Source organism: Osmerus mordax, chromosome 27 (genome assembly GCF_038355195.1).
Source record: "Osmerus mordax isolate fOsmMor3 chromosome 27, fOsmMor3.pri, whole genome shotgun sequence".
NCBI classification, from domain to species: Eukaryota; Metazoa; Chordata; class Actinopteri; order Osmeriformes; family Osmeridae; genus Osmerus; species Osmerus mordax.
In genome coordinates, this window is record NC_090076.1 from 4,555,530 (window position 1) to 4,578,034 (window position 22,505).

Genomic DNA, 22,505 nt, shown 5'->3' on the forward strand with positions numbered 1-22,505 from the left:
GTGATGGGGTTAGGCAGCGTTTGTCTCCACTGTCGGGGGAAGCCCCTTTGCCACCGCACTGCAGCTAAAGCCAAGCATGTCCGTCATGTCCATCATGTGACGCTGGTACAGGCCTCAGTGGTTATGAGACACTATTGGTGCCGTTATAAAAGTTGAAAGCACAAGTAGCAAGCAGTACAGTAGATAAAATGCTTCTAACGTTTTCCAGTCTTTGGCATTGTGATTAAAAAAAAGTCTCTTTTCAATGACAATGTAGGTCTTGCCTTTTTCTCCCAACTCTCCTAACAGCATGAGTATTTTCCTGGGCTGTTCGAAGCTGTTTCTCTCACCAGGGTCTAGGGTGGTCTCATCCAACAGTACTGGTAATGAGTAAGGCATGTGCTGAACCTGCTACCTCCAGTATGGAGCAGCGAACTCCATAGAGAGAGAGAGAGAGAGAGAGAGAGAGAGAGGGATAGCTCCCCTTCTCCAGCAACACAGCTAACTCCACAGTCTGCTCACCCATGTGAAACAATACTTTCACAATGCAGCAAGAGTTGGCGACAAGTTATATAATTCCAGGAATTACAGGCCAGCATGCAAATGTGAAATCCCCGTCTCTTTCTCCAGAGAAGTGGATGAGACAGGACTATATCTGCAGGCTTCACTCTGGCTCCTCAGCTTTGTGCGGCGGAGACGCTCTCCTTTCTCCCCCTGACTCGGGTGATAATCCTGACACGCACTGTCTGCAATTTTTACTGTACGTGTTTAAGCGCATTTGCAGTGCATTTATCTCTCCAATGTAAACCAATTTGGCTATAAGGGCCGTGGGCCAAGCAAGCCCTCGGAGGGAAGAAAGGGGAAAAAACTCAAACCTAGCAGATGTGTATGGAGGGAAGATGGTGAGGTGGTCTGAGGGGGGTGGGTTGGGGGGGTGGGGGGGTGGCATTGATGAACGCCTGAAAGTAGCAGCAAAGAGAAGCGGAACCATCCGGAAAATAGAGCGTCCCTTGTCCGGAGGGTAAGCTTTTCAAATTTAGGATAGGGGGCCCTTAAAGCGGCTCGAACCTGGATCACGGAATTGTTGAGTCACAGAATCTGAGCAAATCATTGGAAGCTCCCAACTAATCCTGTCATAGAGAGATTGGTAGGCATACATTACAGATCCCGGCCCCATATAAAAAGCCTGGTGCCTGCTGCATTGACAGGCTTCCTGTTTGATACCGCCTGTACACCTGTATCAGCTGTCTGCTAATCTCCCATTGCCTTCCTCCTACTCCACAGCATGCTAGCTTTCTCATCGGGCAGTAATGGCTGGTGAAATGGACCAAAGTCCCTAAAAGCTGTCAATCTTCTTCCCTCTCATGTCTCCTAGAAGTATCTCTTTGGTTGCAGAGGCAGAACTCATCACTTTTATTACGTGAAGGCAGGGGTCCCGCTGTGATAGACATTACTATCTTCAATCCTACTGCATTGTAAAGACTATAGGGCTCCCTGGCCCCTGAAATGGCACATTAAGACAGAATCATCCTAGTTTAGTTGGGGCGATATCGACTTTTATTTGTTTGCACCCAAGCAGGGTGTAGATATGTTGGGATGGCTTTTGAAGTACCCGACCTTATAGCCTGAGGTTCCTGTAAATGAGGTGTTTGCTGCTCTTACCAATGAGACGTTTCAAGAGATGAGGGACCTGCCAGCATTCTTAGATGTTCCATGCCGCAGACATCTTGAGATGATTTGTTGAGGCTGCCCCCAACATCCACACTGACTTCCTCTTTCCAAGTCTTTCTTTCATCTCAATCGTTCTCAAACTCTTTTCGTAACACAAAAACTTGTGTTAAGGTCATCCTTAGGGCATGTATAAAAGTTATTTACCAAGATATACACTCTGGGCTCAGAGATGGGGTACAACCTCTTACATACAGCATTGTATTTAATGTACAGCATGTGAAATGCACCACAGACAGTAATAACTGTTGCACTAATTTTTTGCAATAACTAGTTTAATCGGTGGAAATGGGTGCATGTGTTTAAGTCACTGCCAATGTACGCTGGAAAAACCACGGTGATTTGCAAACAATATCAAGTTTCTCAGAAGACCAGAGTTTCCTCGCTACTTCTTAATGCTTAATGCTCCCTGACTGAGTGGCACAGCCGGAGCCAGTCTCCTCTCTCCATGTGCCTCGGATAATGCTAATAACGACCTCTCAATTTAAACTCTACTCCTCGCCTAATGTGTCCTCCTCACTCCAACACCCAGGTCCATATCTCCATTCAATAATGGAAGAGCGAAGATGGCATGGGAAGTCGTAATGGGAAAACAAAACACATTGTCCCTAATGGCCTCCTATCCCGGGAGAGTTCAAAAAAAATTACATTTATGTAAAACCAAATGAAACACATATTTACAATACTTGAGGGTGAACACACGATGATGCAGACATGGTGCGGTGGCCTTGCCGATGGAAGCGCTATGTGTCATTAGGTCTCTCTATCACAGTCTGCTGTAATGGAGCCACCACAGTCATCACTCAAAAGTGCATCAGAATTGATCTCCACTCATACAGTATATGGCACAGAGGTGGAACAGAGAGAAAGGGGGCCAAAGGCAACATAGGAAGGGAAGACCTGGATCATCTGAAGGTCGAGCAACCTTTTATTTAACAAAATACACTTTATCAACAGTTTAAAGTTTCAGATAAAGTATGAATATACTTTTCCTACAGTATTTTAATACCAGACACACACATACATATGCCTTCATCTCCGGTAAGTACTACAGGATAAGTGTGGAAGATGAAAGTGCATAAGAGCATATTAAACACACATTTCTAGTGGGATTACAAGAGACTACATGTAAGAGAAGTGAAGACGGAGAAATCGTGAGGGAAGCCACAGAAATGAGTGAAATGAAATATTGCAGGTAGAGGTCAACAGTCAAAAGTGTGAACTTGAGAAAGCACAGTACCACGAGCCCACAGAAAAGATCAAAAAGCTGTATGCAAACAGGGAACCATTGTTAAGATACCATCATAGGTTACCATTATACCCATCTGATACCTCATGCATGAAGGGGTGTGTACGTGCGTGTGTGTGTGTGTGTGTGGGGGGGGGGGGGGGTGCAACCGAGCCAGACTACATCTTCTTTTTCAGGCTTGTGTCTGACACGAGGCGCTAGGTACCTCTTAGCCAAATGAAAGAACTAATACAATTCCTCCTCATGTTGTACCCTCACCTGTACGTTACTTCGGCTGAGGAATAACTAGCGACAGTGATATAGTGAAGATGGAATGGTAGTTTCCATTGGGCTGGGTTATTCAAATGTTCACCCTACTAATGAACATCTCTGGCAAGGACTTATGGGAGGACATTTAAAGTGCCCATTCCATTCTATAATGTAATATGTACGCTACAATACATATTCCTCATGTATCAATAAATGTATGTTTAGAATGCCATGGCTATGGTTGTAACACTCCATAGACACAGGGAGAAATGTTTTGCGTCTAACTGACATGCACACAAAAGATTTCGATATCAATGTCTTTATTTCAAATAAAATCTAATGTGCATAGATTTCACGTACAACAATTCAATTTTTGTGATTTTTATGTGACAGTGAACTGCATTTAGCTCTGCAAGAATGAACACTATTAAAATACATATCATTTGCAGATTCTTCCAAGTCAAGGTATAATTCGTAGTTTGGAGACTTGATTTAAAATACACAATTAGATACATTGTATATAAAAGTAAAAGCAAATACGGTTAGATACCTAACCCTAACCTTGGTACTTCCAGTAACATATTTCTGATGTGAGTTTTTCAATTAGTGTAGTTAGATGTAAGTCATCTCTAAATGTACTAATTTAAAACAATGATTTAAGATTAAGCAATATAAAATGATCAATTGTTCAAAAGTATTTTCTTGTTGACTAAGTTTTATTGTCTCAGCTCCACTTTCCAATACAATAAGTTAGTAAATGCATTATTAAAACAAGTGTAATACAAAATTTAATTTGAACCTTAAATAAATTGTATCAATATGGTTCATGTCCAAAAATATGGTTATTGTTATTTTATCAATCAAAATACATATACACAGCAGCAATTTACTAAAAAAATACATTCAACTACTTTCTATTGATTTCAAGTCTCCCTTTACTTGATTTACATTTATATTTCTTGAAACTTGATTTACAGTGTGTTTCGAATGATATTCAAACGGATAGTGAATAGCTAGTGCTTTTGACTGCTTTAGGCTTTTCCTCTTTCCTTTATCCTCTGGAGCAACTTCATAAGCCTAGAGTGGAATTGTACTCAAGGCGCCTTCCTTCTCTCCCTCCTCACTTGTTCTCCTTGACCAGTCGCTCCACCTCCTTCATGAGCCGTAGGCAGAGTTCATCCTGCCAGGGCAGGGCCACACACTGTACGGCCACAGGCAGGCCCTCAGCGCCGGTCACTGCCTGCAGACACACGCACATAGAGTTCACACACAAACAAGCCTCTAGTGTGTTGAGTAGGCCACTGCCTCCCTCTACTGGTCACATTTAGATTCACACACAAACTTTCACTGGGAACTAATCTCGGAACCCAGTTGTTTAGATTGAGGCTATGGGAAAACTAAGCAAGGTAAACTTAGCAACCTTTATTCAACCAGGCATTAAGAACAAATTCTTATTTACAATATATGCAAATATCAGCCTGGCCAGTGGCAATAGTCACCTGGGGTGAAAGGCTGCAAAATAAAACCTGTAAAACAAGGATGTTTTGAAAGATAAAACCAGACCTTTACAAATTGTTTGTCCCAAGGATCACCAAAGTGCCCCTTGTAGCATTTGAGCTCCTGTTCATCCTCAGCAGTGACTGTAGACACAGGAACAGTCCCAGCTGGGAAATTGATCAGATTGTAGATAATAGTGTACGATGTTGCACCTGAAAGGGTGACAGAGAAAGAAAATGATTGATTTGTCCAAACATACCCACATGACCATTTCAGCATCAGTTCGCTACACATTGGCACAATGACCAAAGGATTTATGCTAAGGCAAATGGTTTGAAGTACAGTAATTAAACAATTCCCTTTGGACTAAGTCATTTTGTAACTCCTGGATAGCGTCCTATCTCAGGTAATGGAAAGTCCCCTGTTAACACTGTGCACTACGCAGCAAAGGGAGGAATGAAATACCGTACATGTGAGCTTCCCACAGTTGAAAAAGTTGAAGGCCGGTCCTAGCATTGGGCAGAGCAACACGTCCATCTCACACTTCCTCCACTCAGCTATAATTTCCTGGGTGTAGTCCTTTGTGACAGACAATGAACTGCATTACAAAATGTTACAAGTGTAGCACAGAGCCCTTTGCCAATTTGACGTGAAGTTAACGGTTAGTGGTCAAAGGCTCACAGAGATTACTTCAGTATGCTACTAAGGTTTATACTGATTAATATTTACCTCTATAGCCGCCTGGGTTTTCCACATGTCCTGTACAGAGCTGTTACAAGGAGTGGCAACAGTCATTTGTGATGGTTACTTCTTGTATACACACTGGCACATGACAACAAAGGCGCTGCAAGGAGAGCTACTGAGCAGATAGCAGTTTGTTGCTTATTCTTATTTCAATTAGTGAGGCTGACACCATAACAACATTGAACTTGTGTGTTACGCTGTATGTCTATCGTAATACCTATGGTGAAAAGGCAAATAAAGAGAACCTAAACTTGTTAGTCCACATTGCATTGTGTGAGGTTGTCAATGTTGCAAGATGGGAGGGAGGGGGTAGGGCAGTCTAAATGAGGGTTTAGGTTAGTTCAGGTGCAGTTCAATGAGCGTATGTGAAGCCCTATTTGACATGTGCTCATGCTTGTAAAAAGGGATAAACAAAATACATTTGATTTGATTCTCACCTAACACCACAAGTGGCTCCCAAAGAGTCAGCTACTCGAGGAAACTAGGGGAGAATGCAAAGATTTTTACTTGCGGAAATGTCCAAACTCGCAGATAAATAATCTGCATAGGCACTGAAAATGAATATCATATGTGGAAAACACTTCAAAACCAATTAATTATAATCAAATGTTGCTAAAGTCAGAGACGCCTGAATCACCATCTTTGTACCCGGTGTAAGAAGTGAGCACCTACCAGAGGTTTCAGGAGAACAGAGAGGATCTTTTTCACAGTGTGGGGTAGATTGTATGTGACAGTCTGTGGTCTCAAACAAGGGTCTACTGGACCACCCTTCCTAAAATAACACAAAACACAGGTCATTAGAAGAACACTTGACAACCACTTCCAGTTTTACGTTCTCGTATAACGTTCTACTTTTGTAGAAAAGTGTTGTTGGCAAACACTGTTGTCGTGATTCTGTTTGGTTGTTCAGTCAGAATCATTTTTAATAATCTCCCTGGGGAATTTGACCTACTCACAAGTGGCTTAGCAGGGTGTTGGCTCCGTCTCCAAGGATACCTTTGATAACAAGCTCATGCATGACATAGCTCAACCTGGGAACACTGAAAGGCACCAACTACACACACATTGTGTGTGAGAGAGAGGGAGAGAGAGAGAGAGAGAGAGAGAGAGAGAGAGAGTGAGAGACCGCAAAGAAGACACATATTAACATTAATGATCTTTGCTCTATTGAATTGATAGTTAAAAAGATATGTATTAAAGTAACCCACTTTATGGGTAAAGACCCATGAAGTGGGTGCATACAATGTGTGTGTGTGTGTGTGTGTGTAGTACAGCAGAGACATTAGACCAAGGGTGAGGTGGATGAGTCAAGTGCTCAGCTCATCTGGTTGTTTTTCATTATTTCAAAATATTATTCAATATTTTGAATATTATAATATTTTTTTGCAGTTGTGCAAAAACCCATTTGGCCTGTTGGCCCAAATGGCAGTTGCCTGTAAGTGCTTGTATTACAATGTAGAAAGAAGAAGCCTGGGCCTGTTAAAGTTTATAAGTAAGACTATCTTGCACAAAATGTAACCTATAGGTCCCTTGATCCAAGAAAAGCACATACCCTAACAGACAGAAGGACAGTGTATCACATACCATATACAAGTTTATGGTGATTTAGGAAACACTGCCAAGTCCTATGAACATTAAACTACCTTTGATAAGTTAAGGCATGCCTAACTGAGGATTGACTTGGTGCCATAAACTGGTGTGAGATACAACAGTGATTACTGTGTGGATTAGTGATAAGATTAACAGTTGAATCTTAAAATGCCAGTCTTGAAAAAGGTCAGGAGTAACAAACATTTACTTCAAAGTCCAATTCAAACATACAACTTGTTGCTGTATGTTAACCCTGCATTAAGCAGTGGCATGGAGACTGTAGACTCGAGTGTCAGGGTTGTGGTGAGACGTACCGTGTGGCCAGCTCTCTCTAACAGGGCCTTGGTTTCCCTCAGGCCTCGTTTCATGCTAGGAGATGGCATTTGGTAGCCATCGCTTTCAAAGTAACCAATCTTCAGGGGCTTGGAAGAAGTGTACACCTGAAACAAGATGTAAGTCAAGTGGCTGAGTGGTTAGAGAAGCGGGCTAGTAATCTGAAGGTTGCCAGTTTGATTCCCGGCCATGCAAAATGACATTATGTCCTTGGGAAAGGCACTTCACCCTACTTGCCTCAGGGGAGAATGTCCCTGTACTTACTGTAAGTCACTCTGGATAAGAGCGTCTGCTAAATGACTAAATGTAAATAAGCATTTCATTACATGCGTTATGTTATCATGCTTCTTTCTTTAAATTTTCTTTTCTTTCTGACTTTCAAAAGAAAATATGATGCTAGGTTTTTTCTATTGTCTTGTAGTATCTTCTCTCTCTGCACTTAGGGTCTCGATTATAAACTATGACTGGAGTGAAACCATATCTGACAGACATATCTAGTCAGATAGGCAGCAGTAAGGTGTTTGCTTTGAGGAGTGTAAAACTGCATCTGTTGGACAACTTAGAAGACCTGAAGTCAACCCAGGTCTTGCCAATCTAGCAATCGCCCGATCACGTAAAAGGGATGGTGTTTGCACCATATGACCAATCATAAACATGGTCATGCCCTTTTAATGGCGTTTCGCTAGAAGAGTTTGTTGGAAGCTGAAAATCAGTATCATTGTAAGTCCAATTAAAATACTTGCAAGGATGCATGTTTATGTTCTAGAGGATGTGTCAGATTTCCTTACTCAAATCAGTCAGCCCTTCAATTACTAGAATTTTGGGAAGCCAATCAGGGTAATACAGAGGTTTTAAAACAACAAAAAAGACACTACATTATTTCCCTGGAGAAAGGTGTATAGTTGAACTCACATTTTGAGAGAATTTTGGAATGGTATTCAAATTTCACTTTTTGACTAACCTTTTTGAACGTCCCTGAAGTTGGAGTGTTCCTGAATGTGTTTTTCAGCCCATCTAACCCATATAACATTATTTGTGGTATATTGCATTGAATGATGGTAAGCAACCCATATAAAAAACATTAGGAGCACACCTTCTGGTTAAATGGGATGGGTGGCACAGTGGGGTCCAGTTTGAACAAGTGATCACACAGCAGAGCCTGCATACATAGAGCCAGGCTGTCAACGTCTCGCGCCATAGGCCCGGTGGAAGACAACACTACGGACAGGTACAACACAATACACTGTTAGTTCATCACAATGCCCTGAAGCACTAAACAGCTAAATGACTGGTCAATGGGGTTTGAGTCTCATATCACCTTACCTGCCTTCTGGCCTTTGCTGCAGGAGGTAACACCTTGACCACTGCAACAAAGACATTAGATAATATCTAAGCCAAAGATGAACCAAGGAGCGGCCTATACTACGAATCAAGTTCAGCATACCCAGGATATCTTTTCATTAGCTGGCTAAATCAACCTGGGTTTTCCCAATCTAACTATGAGCGTCAATTGAAAGAGGTGGTGTTTGCACCATATGACCAATCTCAAACATGGACAAGTCGACCAGAGCTGCATATTTTACACAAAATGAGCAAACTATAATATTAAACAAATAAGAATAATTTATCAATATAACCCAGGCTCAAACCAACACAGTTGCTGCTGGCAAAGGCAGGAAGGAAAGCTGGCAAAGATTTCTGACTGTGTGACTGCTTAAGTTTAGCTCATCGATATCACTGTCCCATCATTAAGGCACGAGTAGGTCTGACAATAATTACAATAGTGTATTCCATTACATTTATGAGTTGCTTAGATACGTTATTATGGTGTGTAAGACAATACAATTTTAGCCTTATTCTTTCATCTGCATGGTAGTGTTAAACAGTCTTGGGAGAAAATAAAGATACGGGTAAGTATAGTCTTACTGGCAAATCTTTTAAGGACAAGTAGAAGGCTTTAGTGCTTCAATCAGTTTCTGTTTTAGGATGATATCGGTATACAAAGATACTCATCAGAGAAAGCCAATGGGTTTTGTCTGTTTCTATAAACTCTTGCCTTCCTACAAGACACTCTTACTATTGGCACAATTTTTTTTTACTGTATCTTCTAGGAATGGTGATGACCTCACAAAATCAAACCCTGCTTGGTAGTACAAACACATGTACAATCAATCACATGTCCAACACAACTCCAGTTGTGAGTCTAAAGGTCATACAAGGCAGGAGATTATGTAATCATGTCTTGTGAATGTAACCCTTTGGAACCTGACTCCGTCATAACAGACATACTCACCTCAGCCTATTTGTTGTGGGCTTGAAACCACAGATGCCACAGAAGGATGATGGGATACGGATGCTGCCCCCAATGTCAGTGCCCAAGCCCAGTAGAGAGCCTCCACCTCCAATCAGAGCCCCCTCACCCCCGGAGGAACCACCCGAAGTCTTCAGAGAATTGTGCGGGTTCACAGTCTGCCCAAAAATGGGATTGCTGCAGTCATAACTGGATACGAAGGAGAGGAGAAAGGACTGGGGTCATATAAGTTCTAAGTAAGGCCGAGATGTTCTTATGATGGTTAAAATACAAGATGCCGTGTTCTACAAGTACATGGTAATCATTTATAATTAGTCTGTTATTCCTTTGCTGAGCGTTTAAGATTATTTGGCAGGAAAAAAGATTTGGTTGAGTATTACTTTAGAAGGCCTTGGGGAATATTGGTTTTGGCAAAGGGAATGGCTCCCTGTGTCTTCAGAACCTTCACTAACACACTGTCCTCTGGAACAGGTTGGTCCAATTTACAGAGCACACCACATGAGGAGTCATGACCCTGTATACACAGAAAAATATAAACTTATTAGGTTGACCTTCTTCCCTAGGTTATGAGGATATCTTCTTGAAACCACCACAGCTTCCATAGGGAAGGAAACACCATGTCAACTTGGTCTAAATGTAGGTACCTTGAATCCCAAATTTTCTTTGATGCTGATGGGGACACCATAAAGAAGACCTTCCTTGCAGCACCCAATATTTTTGAGCTGGTCAAAACTTTCCAGTAGAATCTCAGTGCAACAGTTGAGCCTCTTATTCACCTCCAAGGTCTGTTTGGAAAGTGTAAAGTGAATTATCAGCTGGCTCTCCTCACCCACTCTCCTCACCCAATGTGGTAGGAGGGGGATGGGGGTAACTTTTGAATTGTGTCAGCACATGTTAGTCAGTTTAGGCTAATTAAAAGAGTACAGTTTGCACAGGCCACATTTATCTATAAGTCAGTAAGTCACCCTGAACTGTGTTTCTACTCTGGTAACACTATGTTACGCACAATTCTGATAAGTAATTAATTTTAGAAAAGAAGTTTGATCATTTCAAAACATGTTGGTTAGTCAATTATTGAGTTATCATTAAATCGCTCTGGATAAGAGCGTCTGCTAAATGACTAAATGTAAATTGCTGATATGGGTATAGCCTACCTTTTCCATGTAGGAGTGGAACACAGTTTCAGGACTGAGAGAGCCATCTTTTAGTTTCTTGATTAACTCAGCCAGGGGTAAGGAAAGGATATGAGAAGTGTCTGTGACAGAGTGCTGCAAAAATAAATAGGATATAGGATTTTCTATGACATTGACTGTAAATTAAGTGTTCACACACCCTTTCAAACATTTTACAATTTTCTACTTTATTTAACACACATATTGTACATACAATATCCCATACTGTAGGGCTGTCCCCGACTAAGATTTTGTTTGCTCGACCAAGATTCGACTGAACACTTCTGAAAATCGAAAATGTTTTTCATCAAAACATTTTGTGTGATGTTTTACCTCACTGTTTTAAGACATAATCTGAAACAAATACATACGCAAGAAGGGTGATTGACAACTAGACAAACATAAAGGTACAAACATTTTCCCGATTTCTATGCCATTTTGCCTAAAGGATTAATAACACAAACTGTAGACAAAGTATGGTAAAGTTTGTAGTTAGGCTAACAGCTACAATTGTGCTCATGTGCCAAAAAAAAAAAAAAACGCAGATTAACGAAACGGAAAACAGTAACACCTTTTTTTAAATTATAATATATTTAGAGTTGCTTTATTAGTGTTAAATAATATAATCTACAATTTCTGTAAAACATTTCTTTAATTCAGCAATGGTGACACAAGCGGGATTCAGATCTCACACTGCCATACGGCTGCTCGACTAAAAAAAATCTAGCCGACCAAGAGCATATCGACCAAACAATCGACCAATCGACTGAGTGGGGACTGCCCTACCATACTGACAAAGTAAAAATTTAATTGTTGCATTTTTGTCACCCCAATAGATATAGTACAGTGCACATGATGCAGCTGGTGATGACAGACAGCTCTTCTAAGTGGCTTTGGTACCTATATTTCTCAGATCACAATTGAAATTCTCTGTAATCTCTGAAGTACTTGTTCAACCTCCACATAATCTATCCTAGTCATTTATGCACACCATAAAAGCAATTTCTCATTATTTTAAACACTTTGCCAATGCTGTTGTACATTCATGCAAATGATTATGTAGCCTTCATTTGTATACTGTTTCCTACGTTATAAATTGTTATGTTGATCAAAATGTATTAGGATATTTTGGTTCTCTGTTAAATCTGTTTTACCACCACATCAAAGACATTTAGTTCATAACAGAAGTCATTACATGCGCAATGGTTGGGCCAGTTGTCATAATTCCCATAGTTCCCTTTGGCACTTATTTTGGTTGTTCACAATATGTGCTTCATGTTTTGGCTACCCGCAATGTTTTTGGGGCTATCTTGTTGTTATTATCAGTGACCTATGCACTTTGTAAAGCTCTCTCTTGGAAGTCGCTTTGGATAAAAGCGTCTGCTAAATGAATACATGTAAATGTAATTGTAGGCCTAATTGGCTATGTTTGCATTAGCGTTTTTTTCCTTTGTGCTATGCAATGCTGTAAAATATTATTGTATTATCTGTATAGCATTCGCATAAATAAGACACGACAACTGACCGAGGAAAACATTGCTCCTGTCGTATGCCCGTTTGTGGATCGCTATATCCATGCCTCAAGAAAGAGGAGCCTAAAGTGGTAGGAATACTGCCCATATTAGAACCAGAATCAGCTTTATTGACCAAGTAAGTTTACACAAACAAGGAATTTACTGTGGCAGGAAGGTGCACACGATAAACATATAAGAATCTGAAAATGTACAACAAACTATATATTTCTAAACAATACTATGAAGTGTAAAATATAAAATAAGATATAAAATAAGATCAGTGAACAACATTCACTGATGTACTGAAAGTATCCATTTATATTGTTGTTTTGTTAGCTAGACAGCGTTTCATCCACAAAGAAACCCCTTTGAAATTAGCTGACTCAATGTTATGCCAGCAGTCAGCTCAGCACGGCTAAATGTTTCTTAGTTATCTAGCCAGTATTTCATCAGTAAAATTGTCTTGGATTTTCTGTGTCGCACTGACAAATGATATTGTTCTTTTCTTATGCCTGTTTTCGACTCGCTATATCCACATTGTTTCGTCTCGGGAAAAGAAGATCCATTACGGAACTGGCAACAAAGATTTTTTTGAGAAATGTCTAAATGCTTATCCAAACAACGTCAAATGCGGAACTGCACTCCCCTGGATTATAAAATGGACACTTGCGAAATATTAACTTTGCAGAGTGCCCGGTTCTTGAGATAATTGTGGGAAACTCGTTGCCCTAAAATCCCATTCTAAAAAATACACAGACAGGCACACAGAGGTGTTTTTAGCCAAAAGGGGAGAGAAGGGTTAAGAGGGTTGTGACTGTTCCCTGCTGGGTTGGTTTTTGGGTCAGTTGAGCCAATGTCAAAACAATATGTATTATTAATTTATTGTTAAATAACTGTATTAATAAATAATAAATACATGTAAATTGTTATCCAGTGAAATGTGTGATTTAGCAGGGGTTTTGACCAGTGGCACCCCCAGAATTTCATAGGGGTGGCCGATGGGGCCACAAAAAATCTTGGGGTGGCACACCAACATCAAAAGCCATAACTGAATTTCAGGAATTGTATCATGCTGTTGTTGACAGGTTATTGTTAACATCCGTGGCTTAGCCCAAACCTAACATAGGACCTTGAGTAGGCTTTATTTGACCTCAGCTAGGGACATCAAAGAAAGCGAGTGTTAATTAATCTCTGTTAGTGTTACCACAGCTTCCAATGTTCCATAAACTTGTTTGACACCCTCATTTGCCAAGCGCACCAAACGTGGTTAGAGTGAGCCTTGTATACCTTTAAAATGTCACTAACTTCATGTTCATTAACATCAAATATATGAACTTGTTACAATTAACATAACATAAATGAAGCCAATCCCTTCAATTCACAGACTGCATAAGACGGATATTACAAACCAAAGGAAAACTCAAGTAGCCTAGCACTCAAAACAATTACATCTTTCACACAGCGTACTCCCCCAGTATCTTGTTATGTATGTTATGTATGTTGTCACATTTTTATACTTTTCTCAATAAACATTTGAGTTATTTACCTGTAGAAACAGGAAAACATAAAGAGACTGAGAAGACGTGTCTGTTCTCTCACAGCTTCACCATTAGTGATGGGTCGTTCGCAAAATATATATATTTTTTAAATGAATCGTTTAAGTGAAGAAAATAAACGCAATCCTTCCCCAAAAAGATTTGTTTGTTTGAGTCTCTGCCTAAGCTATGCTTTTGGCGAATTGAAGGAACTAAAAGAAAGTAGGTAGCAGTTTAGAACTGTTTCCGCAAGTTCTTCAGGTTCATTAAGTTCCTTTCAATTATTCGTTTGAAAACAAGAGAATGACCGGATGTTATTTGCGAACAAGAATCACTGGATACACTCAAAAGGTTTGGGGCAGCAGTCCCGGCCAAAATGGCTGGCGACACTGCTGATGGAGATACAGTGGATACATGTTTTTACAGACACACCTGGCCCAACAACCAAGGCTCTGTATCCGTGTCACATTCTCATTAGGGGCCAGAGATGGGAAGTAACCAAGTACTTTTTTCTGGTATTGGTACTTTACTTCACTATTTATTTTTCAGGCTTTTTACTTTCACCCCTTACATTTTTTACCCAAATATCTGTACTTTCTACTTCATACATTTTCAAATCAGGCTTGTTACTTTTTACTAGTTTTAATCTGCAATGATAAATATAATTTATTGTCATTGCATGCGCGCCTCTTTCCATTCACGCACAACAAACGTAAGCTATACGAATCTACCATGGAGCAAGGCAGAAGAAAACAAGAATGCTTAACGTTATGGATGAAACAGAGGGAGTTGGCAATGTCGACATAACTGAGAATAGAGACACTGCTGATCACACACATGGCCATATGTGAGGGGGATGTTGGAAACTGTTGGCGTCAAAAAGGATTCCTGGCGAATGCGCTGCGTAGTGTCTTCTTGCATCATTCATTCTGGTTGGCGTCTACATGCCTCCGCAGGCTAGCGTCAACGAGGCTCAACGTGTGCTCGCCAGCCAGATACTGAGTGTGGAGCATGAAAATCCGGATTCCTTGGTTATTGTGCTAGGCGACTTTAACAAAGGCAATCTCACTCAAGAATATAGACAATTCATCAAATGCCCTACCAGAGAAGGAAACACCTTGGATCACTGCTACTCTACAATCAGCAAAGCATACCATGCGGTCCCCCGAGCAGCACTGGGTCACTCTGACCACGCCATGGTCCACCTGATTCCTGCATACAGGCAGAAGCTAAAGCGCTGTAAGCCTGCTGTGAGGACATCAAAACAGTGGACCAGTGAAGCTATGGAGGATCTGCGGGCGTGCTTGGACTGCACTGACTGGGACATGTTCACGACTGCTACCAATAGTCTGGATGAGCTCACAGAGGCTGTGACATCATACATCAGCTTCTGTGAGGACTGCTGTATACCAACACGCACCAGGGTAAGCTACAACAACGACAAACCCTGGTTTACAGCTAAACTCAGAAGGTTGAGGTCAGAGAAAGAGGCCGCGTTTAGGAGTGGGGACAAAGACAGTTTCAAGGAGTCGAAGAACAGGTTTAGCAAGGCGGTGAGGGAGGCTAAACGACTGTACTCAGAGAGACTAAAACACCAATTCTCTGCAAACGACTCTGCTTCTGTCTGGAGAGGGCTCAGGCAAATTACCAACTACAAGCCCAGAGCCCCCCACTCCACTAACGACTCCCGCCTGGCCAACGACCTGAATGAGTTCTACTGCAGATTTGAAAGACAATTGGACAATCCTGAACTACCCCTTCCCACCCAGGAGGCCTCCCACATCCCCCCCTCTACAGTGACGACTCTCTCCATTCAGGAGGGTGAAGTTAACAGACTTTTCAAGAGGCAGAATCCCCGCAAAGCAGCTGGGCCGGACTCTCCAGCCACCCTCAAGCACTGCGCTGACCAGCTGTCTCCGGTGTTTACCTACATCTTTAACACCTCCCTTGAGACATGCCATGTGCCAGCCTGTCTCAAGTCCTCCACCATCATCCCTGTGCCCAAAAAGCCAAGGCCAACAGGACATAATGACTATAGACCCATTGCCCTGACCTCTGTGGTAATGAAGTCTTTCGAGCGCCTGGTGCTGGCACACCTTAAATCCATCACTGACCCTCTACTGGACCCCCTGCAGTTTGCCTACAGAGCCAACAGGTCTGTGGACGATGCAGTTAACATGGCCCTCCACTTCACCCTACAGCACCTGGACTCCCCAGCATCCTATGCCAGGATCCTGTTTGTGGACTTCAGCTCTGCCTTCAATACCATCATCCCCGCCCTGCTTCAGGACAAGCTCTCCCAGCTGAACGTGCCTGATTCCACCTGCAGGTGGATCACAGACTTCCTGTCTGACAGGAAGCAGTGCGTTAAGCTGGGAACACAAGTCTCTGACTCCCGGTCCATCAGCACCGGATCACCTCAGGGCTGCGTCCTTTCTCCTCTGCTCTTCTCCCTGTACACCAACAGTTGCACCTCCAGTCATCCGTCCGTCAAACTCCTGAAGTTTGCGGACGACACCACCCTTATTGGGCTCATCTCTGGTGGAGACGAGTCTGATTATAGGTGGGAAGCGGCCAACCTGGTGACCTGGTGCAGCCAGAACAACTTAGAGCTCAATGCTCTTAAGACAGTGGAGATGGTTGTGGACTTCAGGAGGAACACAGCCCCACTCACCCCCATCACCCTGTGTGACTCCCCAGTCAACACTGTGGAGTCCTTCCGCTTCCTGGGCACTATCGCTCTGGATAAGAGCGTCTGCTAAATGACTAAATGTAAATCCTCTCCCAGGACCTCAAGTGGGAACTGAACATCAGCTCCCTCATCAAGAAAGCACAACAGAGGATGTACTTCCTTCGGCAGCTGAAGAAGTTCAACCTGCCAAAGACAATGATGGTGCACTTCTACTCAGCCATCATTGAGTCCATCCTCACCTCCTCCATCACCGTCTGGTACGCTGCTGCCACTGCCAAGGAAAAGAGCAGACTGCAGCGTATCATCCGTACTGCTGAGAAGGTGATTGGCTGCAATCTGCCTACCCTCGAGGACCTGCACACCTCGAGGACCCTGAGGCGAGCGAGGAAGATTGTGGCCGACTCCTCCCACCCTGGACACTCCCTGTTTCAGTCACTCCCCTCCGGCAGAAGGCTGCGGTCCATCAGGACCAATACCTCACGCCACAAAAACAGTTTCTTCCCTTCCGCTGTTGGCCTCTTCAACAAGGCCAAGGGGCCACACTGACTCTAATGACTTCTTGCTTAAAACACACTGCTTTTTGCACTGCATTACAACATGGTATCTTGTACATTTGTATTTTTTGTAATATTTGTATTTTTGTATTTTTATATTGTAATTTACAGCAACTTATATTTTATTTTATTGTATATTTAATTATATTCTAATCCCACTTAGTACTGCTAGTTTATGTACCCTTAGTATAGTTAGTCCACATATTAAAATTTTAGGTATATGTTTATTGTATGCACCTTCCTGCCAAAGCAAATTCCTTGTCTGTGCAAACTTTCATGGCGAATAAATCCCATTCTGATTCTGATTCTGATTGTATTAATGTATTATGTGAGGTTAGGGTTGCCAACTGTCCTGTATTAGCCGGACGTCCCTTATATTGGCCCTAATTAATTTGTCCCCATACGTGACTTCCCTTGTCCCGTTTATTGACTGCTACGTTGATATAACCACTGACTGACAGGCCACAACAGCAGCAGCAGCAGTGCTGATCAAGACACTTGAAAATGACCAGACACCTGTCATCATCCAATCACAGCCTCCCCTCACGTGCATCAGTAGGCTATAGGAGGCTGGGCAGAAAAAAGAGCAAGTACTATTTTGGACATGCAGTGTGGCAACACGTGTGTTGTTGTTTGCAGAAGTAGGACATTGGGGGAATAAGATTACCTCACTTCCATGTGGCCTGTGGCAGGGAGAACACAGGCTGTTGCACAGACATCTGATAAAGGCAAGAAACTTCTAAAGAAGTTTTCCCAGTTGGCCTAGCAGCAGCCTTCATGTCCTCACGGGAACAAAATTGGTCAGGTGTTCGGGTTATGTGTTCGGACATGGCTGCTGGTAGGTAGAGAGAGCACGTTTTAGCTCCCTACTCCTCGGCTTCCCTCTCCCCTGGTAGTATTTCCGACCTCTCTTATCGTGGTTCTGGTCAAGTGGCCACACCTGGGGAGCTCGTTGTCGGCTAACGGGAACGAGGCAGCAGACTGAGTGCTGAGACCCTGGCCGGCCACATCCCCTATGGTACCTTTCGAGAGCTAACGTTTCAATATATGTATTCACAGTTGTTTGACACGGACGATGATCAGCGAATCACAAGAGAGGAGATCTCCTCTCTGCTGGACTCAGCTTTGGGTGTCTGTGACCTCAATGTCTCCAAGCTCTTTAAGGAGATCGACGCAGACTGCTCTGGCTACATCACCTATGGTTAGTATAGGCAGGGTTTACTGCTTTTTGGAATGCAATGAGTTACTGGGTCATTTGAGTATCCCTACGCAGATCTATATGCACCTCATTTGGAACAAAAACAAATTGTCAGTGTATCATTTAATCCCTGGGAACAACCAGGAAGACAGCACGTCTGACAAGGACGATTGATATTGAGACTTGAATGCATCTTGCTGCGATGACCCAATGCACTGTACATGGAAGTAGGGCTGCACGATTATGGCCAAAATGATCATCAGGATTATTTTGATCAATATTGAGATCACAATTAATTATCACAATATTTTGTTGATTTTAACCAAAACAAATGTTATTGTCACATAGGCTAATTATAACTGCTTTCACATTCATATTGTGCTACATTCCTGCTAATTTACAAATATGTGCATAAAAATAAAATAGGTCCTCTTATTCAACAAAATTCAGTGCATCTCCTTAAAGAATAAATAAAAAGAAATAAAGAAAACAATAAAGAAAATATAGCAAAACTTCAACAGGACACTATTTTCCTTTTTACATAAATCAGAATGGGATTTATTCGCCATGAAAGTTTGCACAGACAAGGAATTTGCTTTGGCAGGAAGGTGCATACAATAAACATATAGGGACCTAAAATTTAAATATGTGGACTATCTATACTAAGGGTACATAAACTAGCAGTACTAAGTGGGATTAGAATAGAATTAAATATACAATAAAATAAAATATAAGTTGCATAAATGGAAAATAGTGTAAATATGTTTTAGGAAGCAAAAAAAAACAACAACAAAAAATACTTTGATACTATGAACGGAATGACGCATTTTAAATATCGCTCGATCACACGAATTTGATCGTGGGAAGCCAAAAATCGTGATCGTGATTACAATTCGATTAAAGGCCATATGGCAGGTTTATTTTTTCCAACGAATTTGCGCTATTTGCTTGTTGGTAATAAACATTTAATTGTGCAGCCCTACATGGAAGCACAATAGGATGCACAGACTCATTACTTAGAGAAGTGAAACCTGTATCAACACCACATAGGGAATACCTCTTATGAAATAGAATGTAGTTGGCTTGCCTTCTGAAATTCAGTGAAAAACACTTTGGGATATAGGCTACTATTATCTATATTATTGACTTATAAAGATTCATACCAGCCATTGGCCACGTTACTGCACTGAAAGTGTTAAATCATGGACATAAAAGTGCACTTTTTTATGTTAGACATTATTTTAAAAGGAAAGAGAGATTTGCAAGCACTCGCTTCTGTGGAATGATTTTAGGAAGTTAAGTGTGGTGAACTGAGCAGGGGGAAAAATCGTCACCCCCTGCATGTTGAGTTAAGGCATCCAATCATTGTAACTATTGTGTTTTTTTTTATTGCCAAACCTTGTGAGGTCTTTATAACTGTTTGGCAGTCTGTGTAATCAAATACTTAACAGAGATCATCCTTCTTGGCAACTGTAAAAGAAGCAGCACTAAATCTACAGTAGGTACTGTACATCTGAAAAAGAGCATGCATGCTGCGCTAGGCCTACGTAGCAGTAGGCTATAGTAAATCAGTAGTAGGTGCGACAATTCTCCAAATCAGGGGCGAATTTAGGTTCCCACTTTTGGGGGGGCTAAGCCCACCATAAAACCTATTATGTTTCCTGTGACCCAGCAAAACTAGGGGGGTCTGGGGGCATGTTCCCCCAGAAGACATTTTTGAAAATATCCTTTTAAATAGTATCCTCTAGTGGGTTTTAGGAAGAGAAATTAACTAATTTAGATTTAAAATCTAAATCTTTTTTTTTATTATTAAAACAATTTGGGGGGGCTAATGAAACTTTTGGGGGGGGCTCCAGCCCAAAAATAGGGCTAGATACGCCCATGCTCCAAATAGCTATCATTATGACAAAATGCTTAAAACAATAAACAAAACCATATCGCACTGCTGCGGCAAGCGACCTTTTGTTCCGTATTTCATACTAGTGGCAAAGTTGGCAACCTTGTATAAAGTCAATTTACCAGCGTGACATTAAAACAGGCAGTAATGGCTACTTTTTACTTATGTAAGAGCCCATAGGCTACTTCTTTACTATGACTTGAGTGAAAAGGTGTAGGCTAGTCAGTACTTCAACTTTTGCTAGAGTATTTTAAACATATCGGTACTTTTACTTCAGTGAAAAGGATGTGTGTACTTTCCCATCTCTGTTACGGGCTGAAGGTCAGCTCCGGTAGTAACTGGGATCAGCGTGGTTGTGAATGACATTCAATTGACCACCACATTAAATCTACGATGAACAAATGCAGCACAGTCGCTATTTTGTTTTACGTCAAACGTCATCATGCAAACATAATGATACAGCAGCACAAAACATGTAATGGCAATACTTGCCATCAAGGTTGTGATCGTCATTTGAATATGCTTTCAATTTCAGCTAAGCTTTTCACAAACCATAATTGACCACATAAAACGTAAAAATAGCAGTATATATGGTATCGAATTGGTTTCAACATATGGCAGAACACAGTATGGGACTACTCTATGGCTGCTAGCTAGCTGCTATATAATTTGCATTACCGAATCTTTGAACTGACGGACTGCATACGCTGCCCGTTGTATCGTCGCATCTCTTCTGGTTCTTGCTTTCTGAATTTTCTTCTTTATTTGCTGATGCCGGTACCATTTAAACAAAATGACCATGGCACTTGCTCCACATGTTGTAGCAGTCAGAATCGCTGTCCAGCTCGTCTCCACACTTTCCATATTGCCATAGAGCTAGAGATAGCTCTAGCGTAGCCTATACTTTTCTAACGACGTAGCGAGTCCTCAGCTGCAGACAGTAGGCCTAGTGTAGCAGACCAGTAGTTTTATGTTAACGCTAGGGGTGTACACAGTATAGTTACATAGTAACTATATAGTGTAGCCATAACTTGATTCGACAAGAGTGAATGCTCCAAACTCAACTAGACGTATACAAGGAAAGAAACACGAGCCGCTAAAGTAGGCCGTATTCTAGGGTTTGACTGCAGCTTTTTTTTTTTACATTTTCACTGAACTGCACCATAAATGTGTAGCCTATGGTGTGACAAAAAATGAAATAAGAAAAAGTAGTAAATAATATACAAATAGCATGAGAGATTTATCTTCAGTGTTACACACTTGTTGTCATATAGGCCTACTGGTATTTATTTAATGCAAAATTATGAATAGCCTAACATAATCCCACCATAACTTTTTTACGATAAATTCAAGTCAAACTTTGCTGTCATCCTTACCAAACTGTTTAAACTTATACCAAGTTAAGATGAGTAATGATTTTATCTCATCTAATGGAACACTCAAGTTTTCTTTTATATTCTAAGATAAAACACCTTTTTTGTGTGTCACACAATAAGACATACATTCTTATTGCATTAATGAGTTAGAGTTAATACGTAAAGAATATTTAATTTTAATCAACAATACAGCCATGTATACCATGTTTTTACAAAACATTTCACAGTGGAAAACACTTTTCACCAACAAAATGAACTTTGACCATCAAAAATGTTTCCTTAATGTTATTAATGTGTCTATTTGGGATTTAAAATAATATTAAGTATTTAATCAAACCTTATTTATTTAAAATGCTTCTTACAGACATTGTCCTCTTGTGTGACGTCTTGTCCTGCAGTGTGACTGTCTCGCCGGGGGACGTTTCAGTCTTTTGTGTCAGTTAATGATCATGCTATTCCTAACTAACCTGTCATGAGCAGCTAGCAAGAGACATTTGCACACATTTCCATAATTGTGTTTTAACCCTTTCTTAAAATTGGGTAAACACAACGATGGTTCGTTATGAACCTTTGGGTCATGTGACCCGAAGGCAGCACAAGGGTTAATACAGGTTTTTACAAAAAAATATATACTTTAGGGGGTCACACCCAAGGACAACAAAACTTAACACTTTCAATGGTCTCAAAAAAGTTTCACATTTGATCAATTCTGAGATCAAAACTTTTAACATGAAGATGTCAGGGGCTTCACAAGGTTTTTCAGTAAGATGACCTCGAATAGGATCCTTCAACTAAATAAAGTGGTCGGAGGAATTGCCCATTTTAAAACTAGGATATGGCATCACACCGTAGGTCATGCTTTTCAGTGGCAAATTGTATCAAGTTCC

General features: G+C 41.2%; 1 protein-coding gene across 1 annotated transcript; it reads right to left on the reverse strand.

The window, feature by feature from the left end:
- Nucleotides 1-3,517: 3,517 nt before the first annotated feature.
- faah (fatty acid amide hydrolase) lies at nt 3,518-21,207 on the reverse strand. The gene is made up of 15 exons (XM_067230769.1): nt 20,921-21,207; nt 10,835-10,948; nt 10,325-10,465; nt 10,061-10,194; nt 9,663-9,869; nt 8,693-8,733; nt 8,463-8,587; nt 7,351-7,476; nt 6,403-6,500; nt 6,119-6,218; nt 5,884-5,927; nt 5,432-5,471; nt 5,173-5,281; nt 4,769-4,914; nt 3,518-4,445 (listed from the first exon to the last, which is right to left on the reverse strand). Exons 1-15 carry the CDS (start codon nt 21,104-21,106, stop codon nt 4,326-4,328), a joined length of 1,731 nt encoding a protein of 576 aa, XP_067086870.1. The 5' UTR covers nt 21,107-21,207; the 3' UTR covers nt 3,518-4,325.
- Between the last annotated feature and the right edge of the window lie 1,298 nt (nt 21,208-22,505).

Excerpts from the sequence above, each read along its gene's own strand:
- faah (XM_067230769.1), bottom strand. The coding sequence starts at position 21,106 with ATGGAAAGTGTGGAGACGAGCTGGACAGCGATTCTGACTGCTACAACA. Across the intron at positions 10,466-10,834 it reads TCCACTCCTACATGGAAAAG|ACCTTGGAGGTGAATAAGAG; the intron begins GTAGGCTATACC and ends CTTTCCAAACAG. Across the intron at positions 10,195-10,324 it reads AAGAAAATTTGGGATTCAAG|GGTCATGACTCCTCATGTGG; the intron begins GTACCTACATTT and ends CTGTGTATACAG.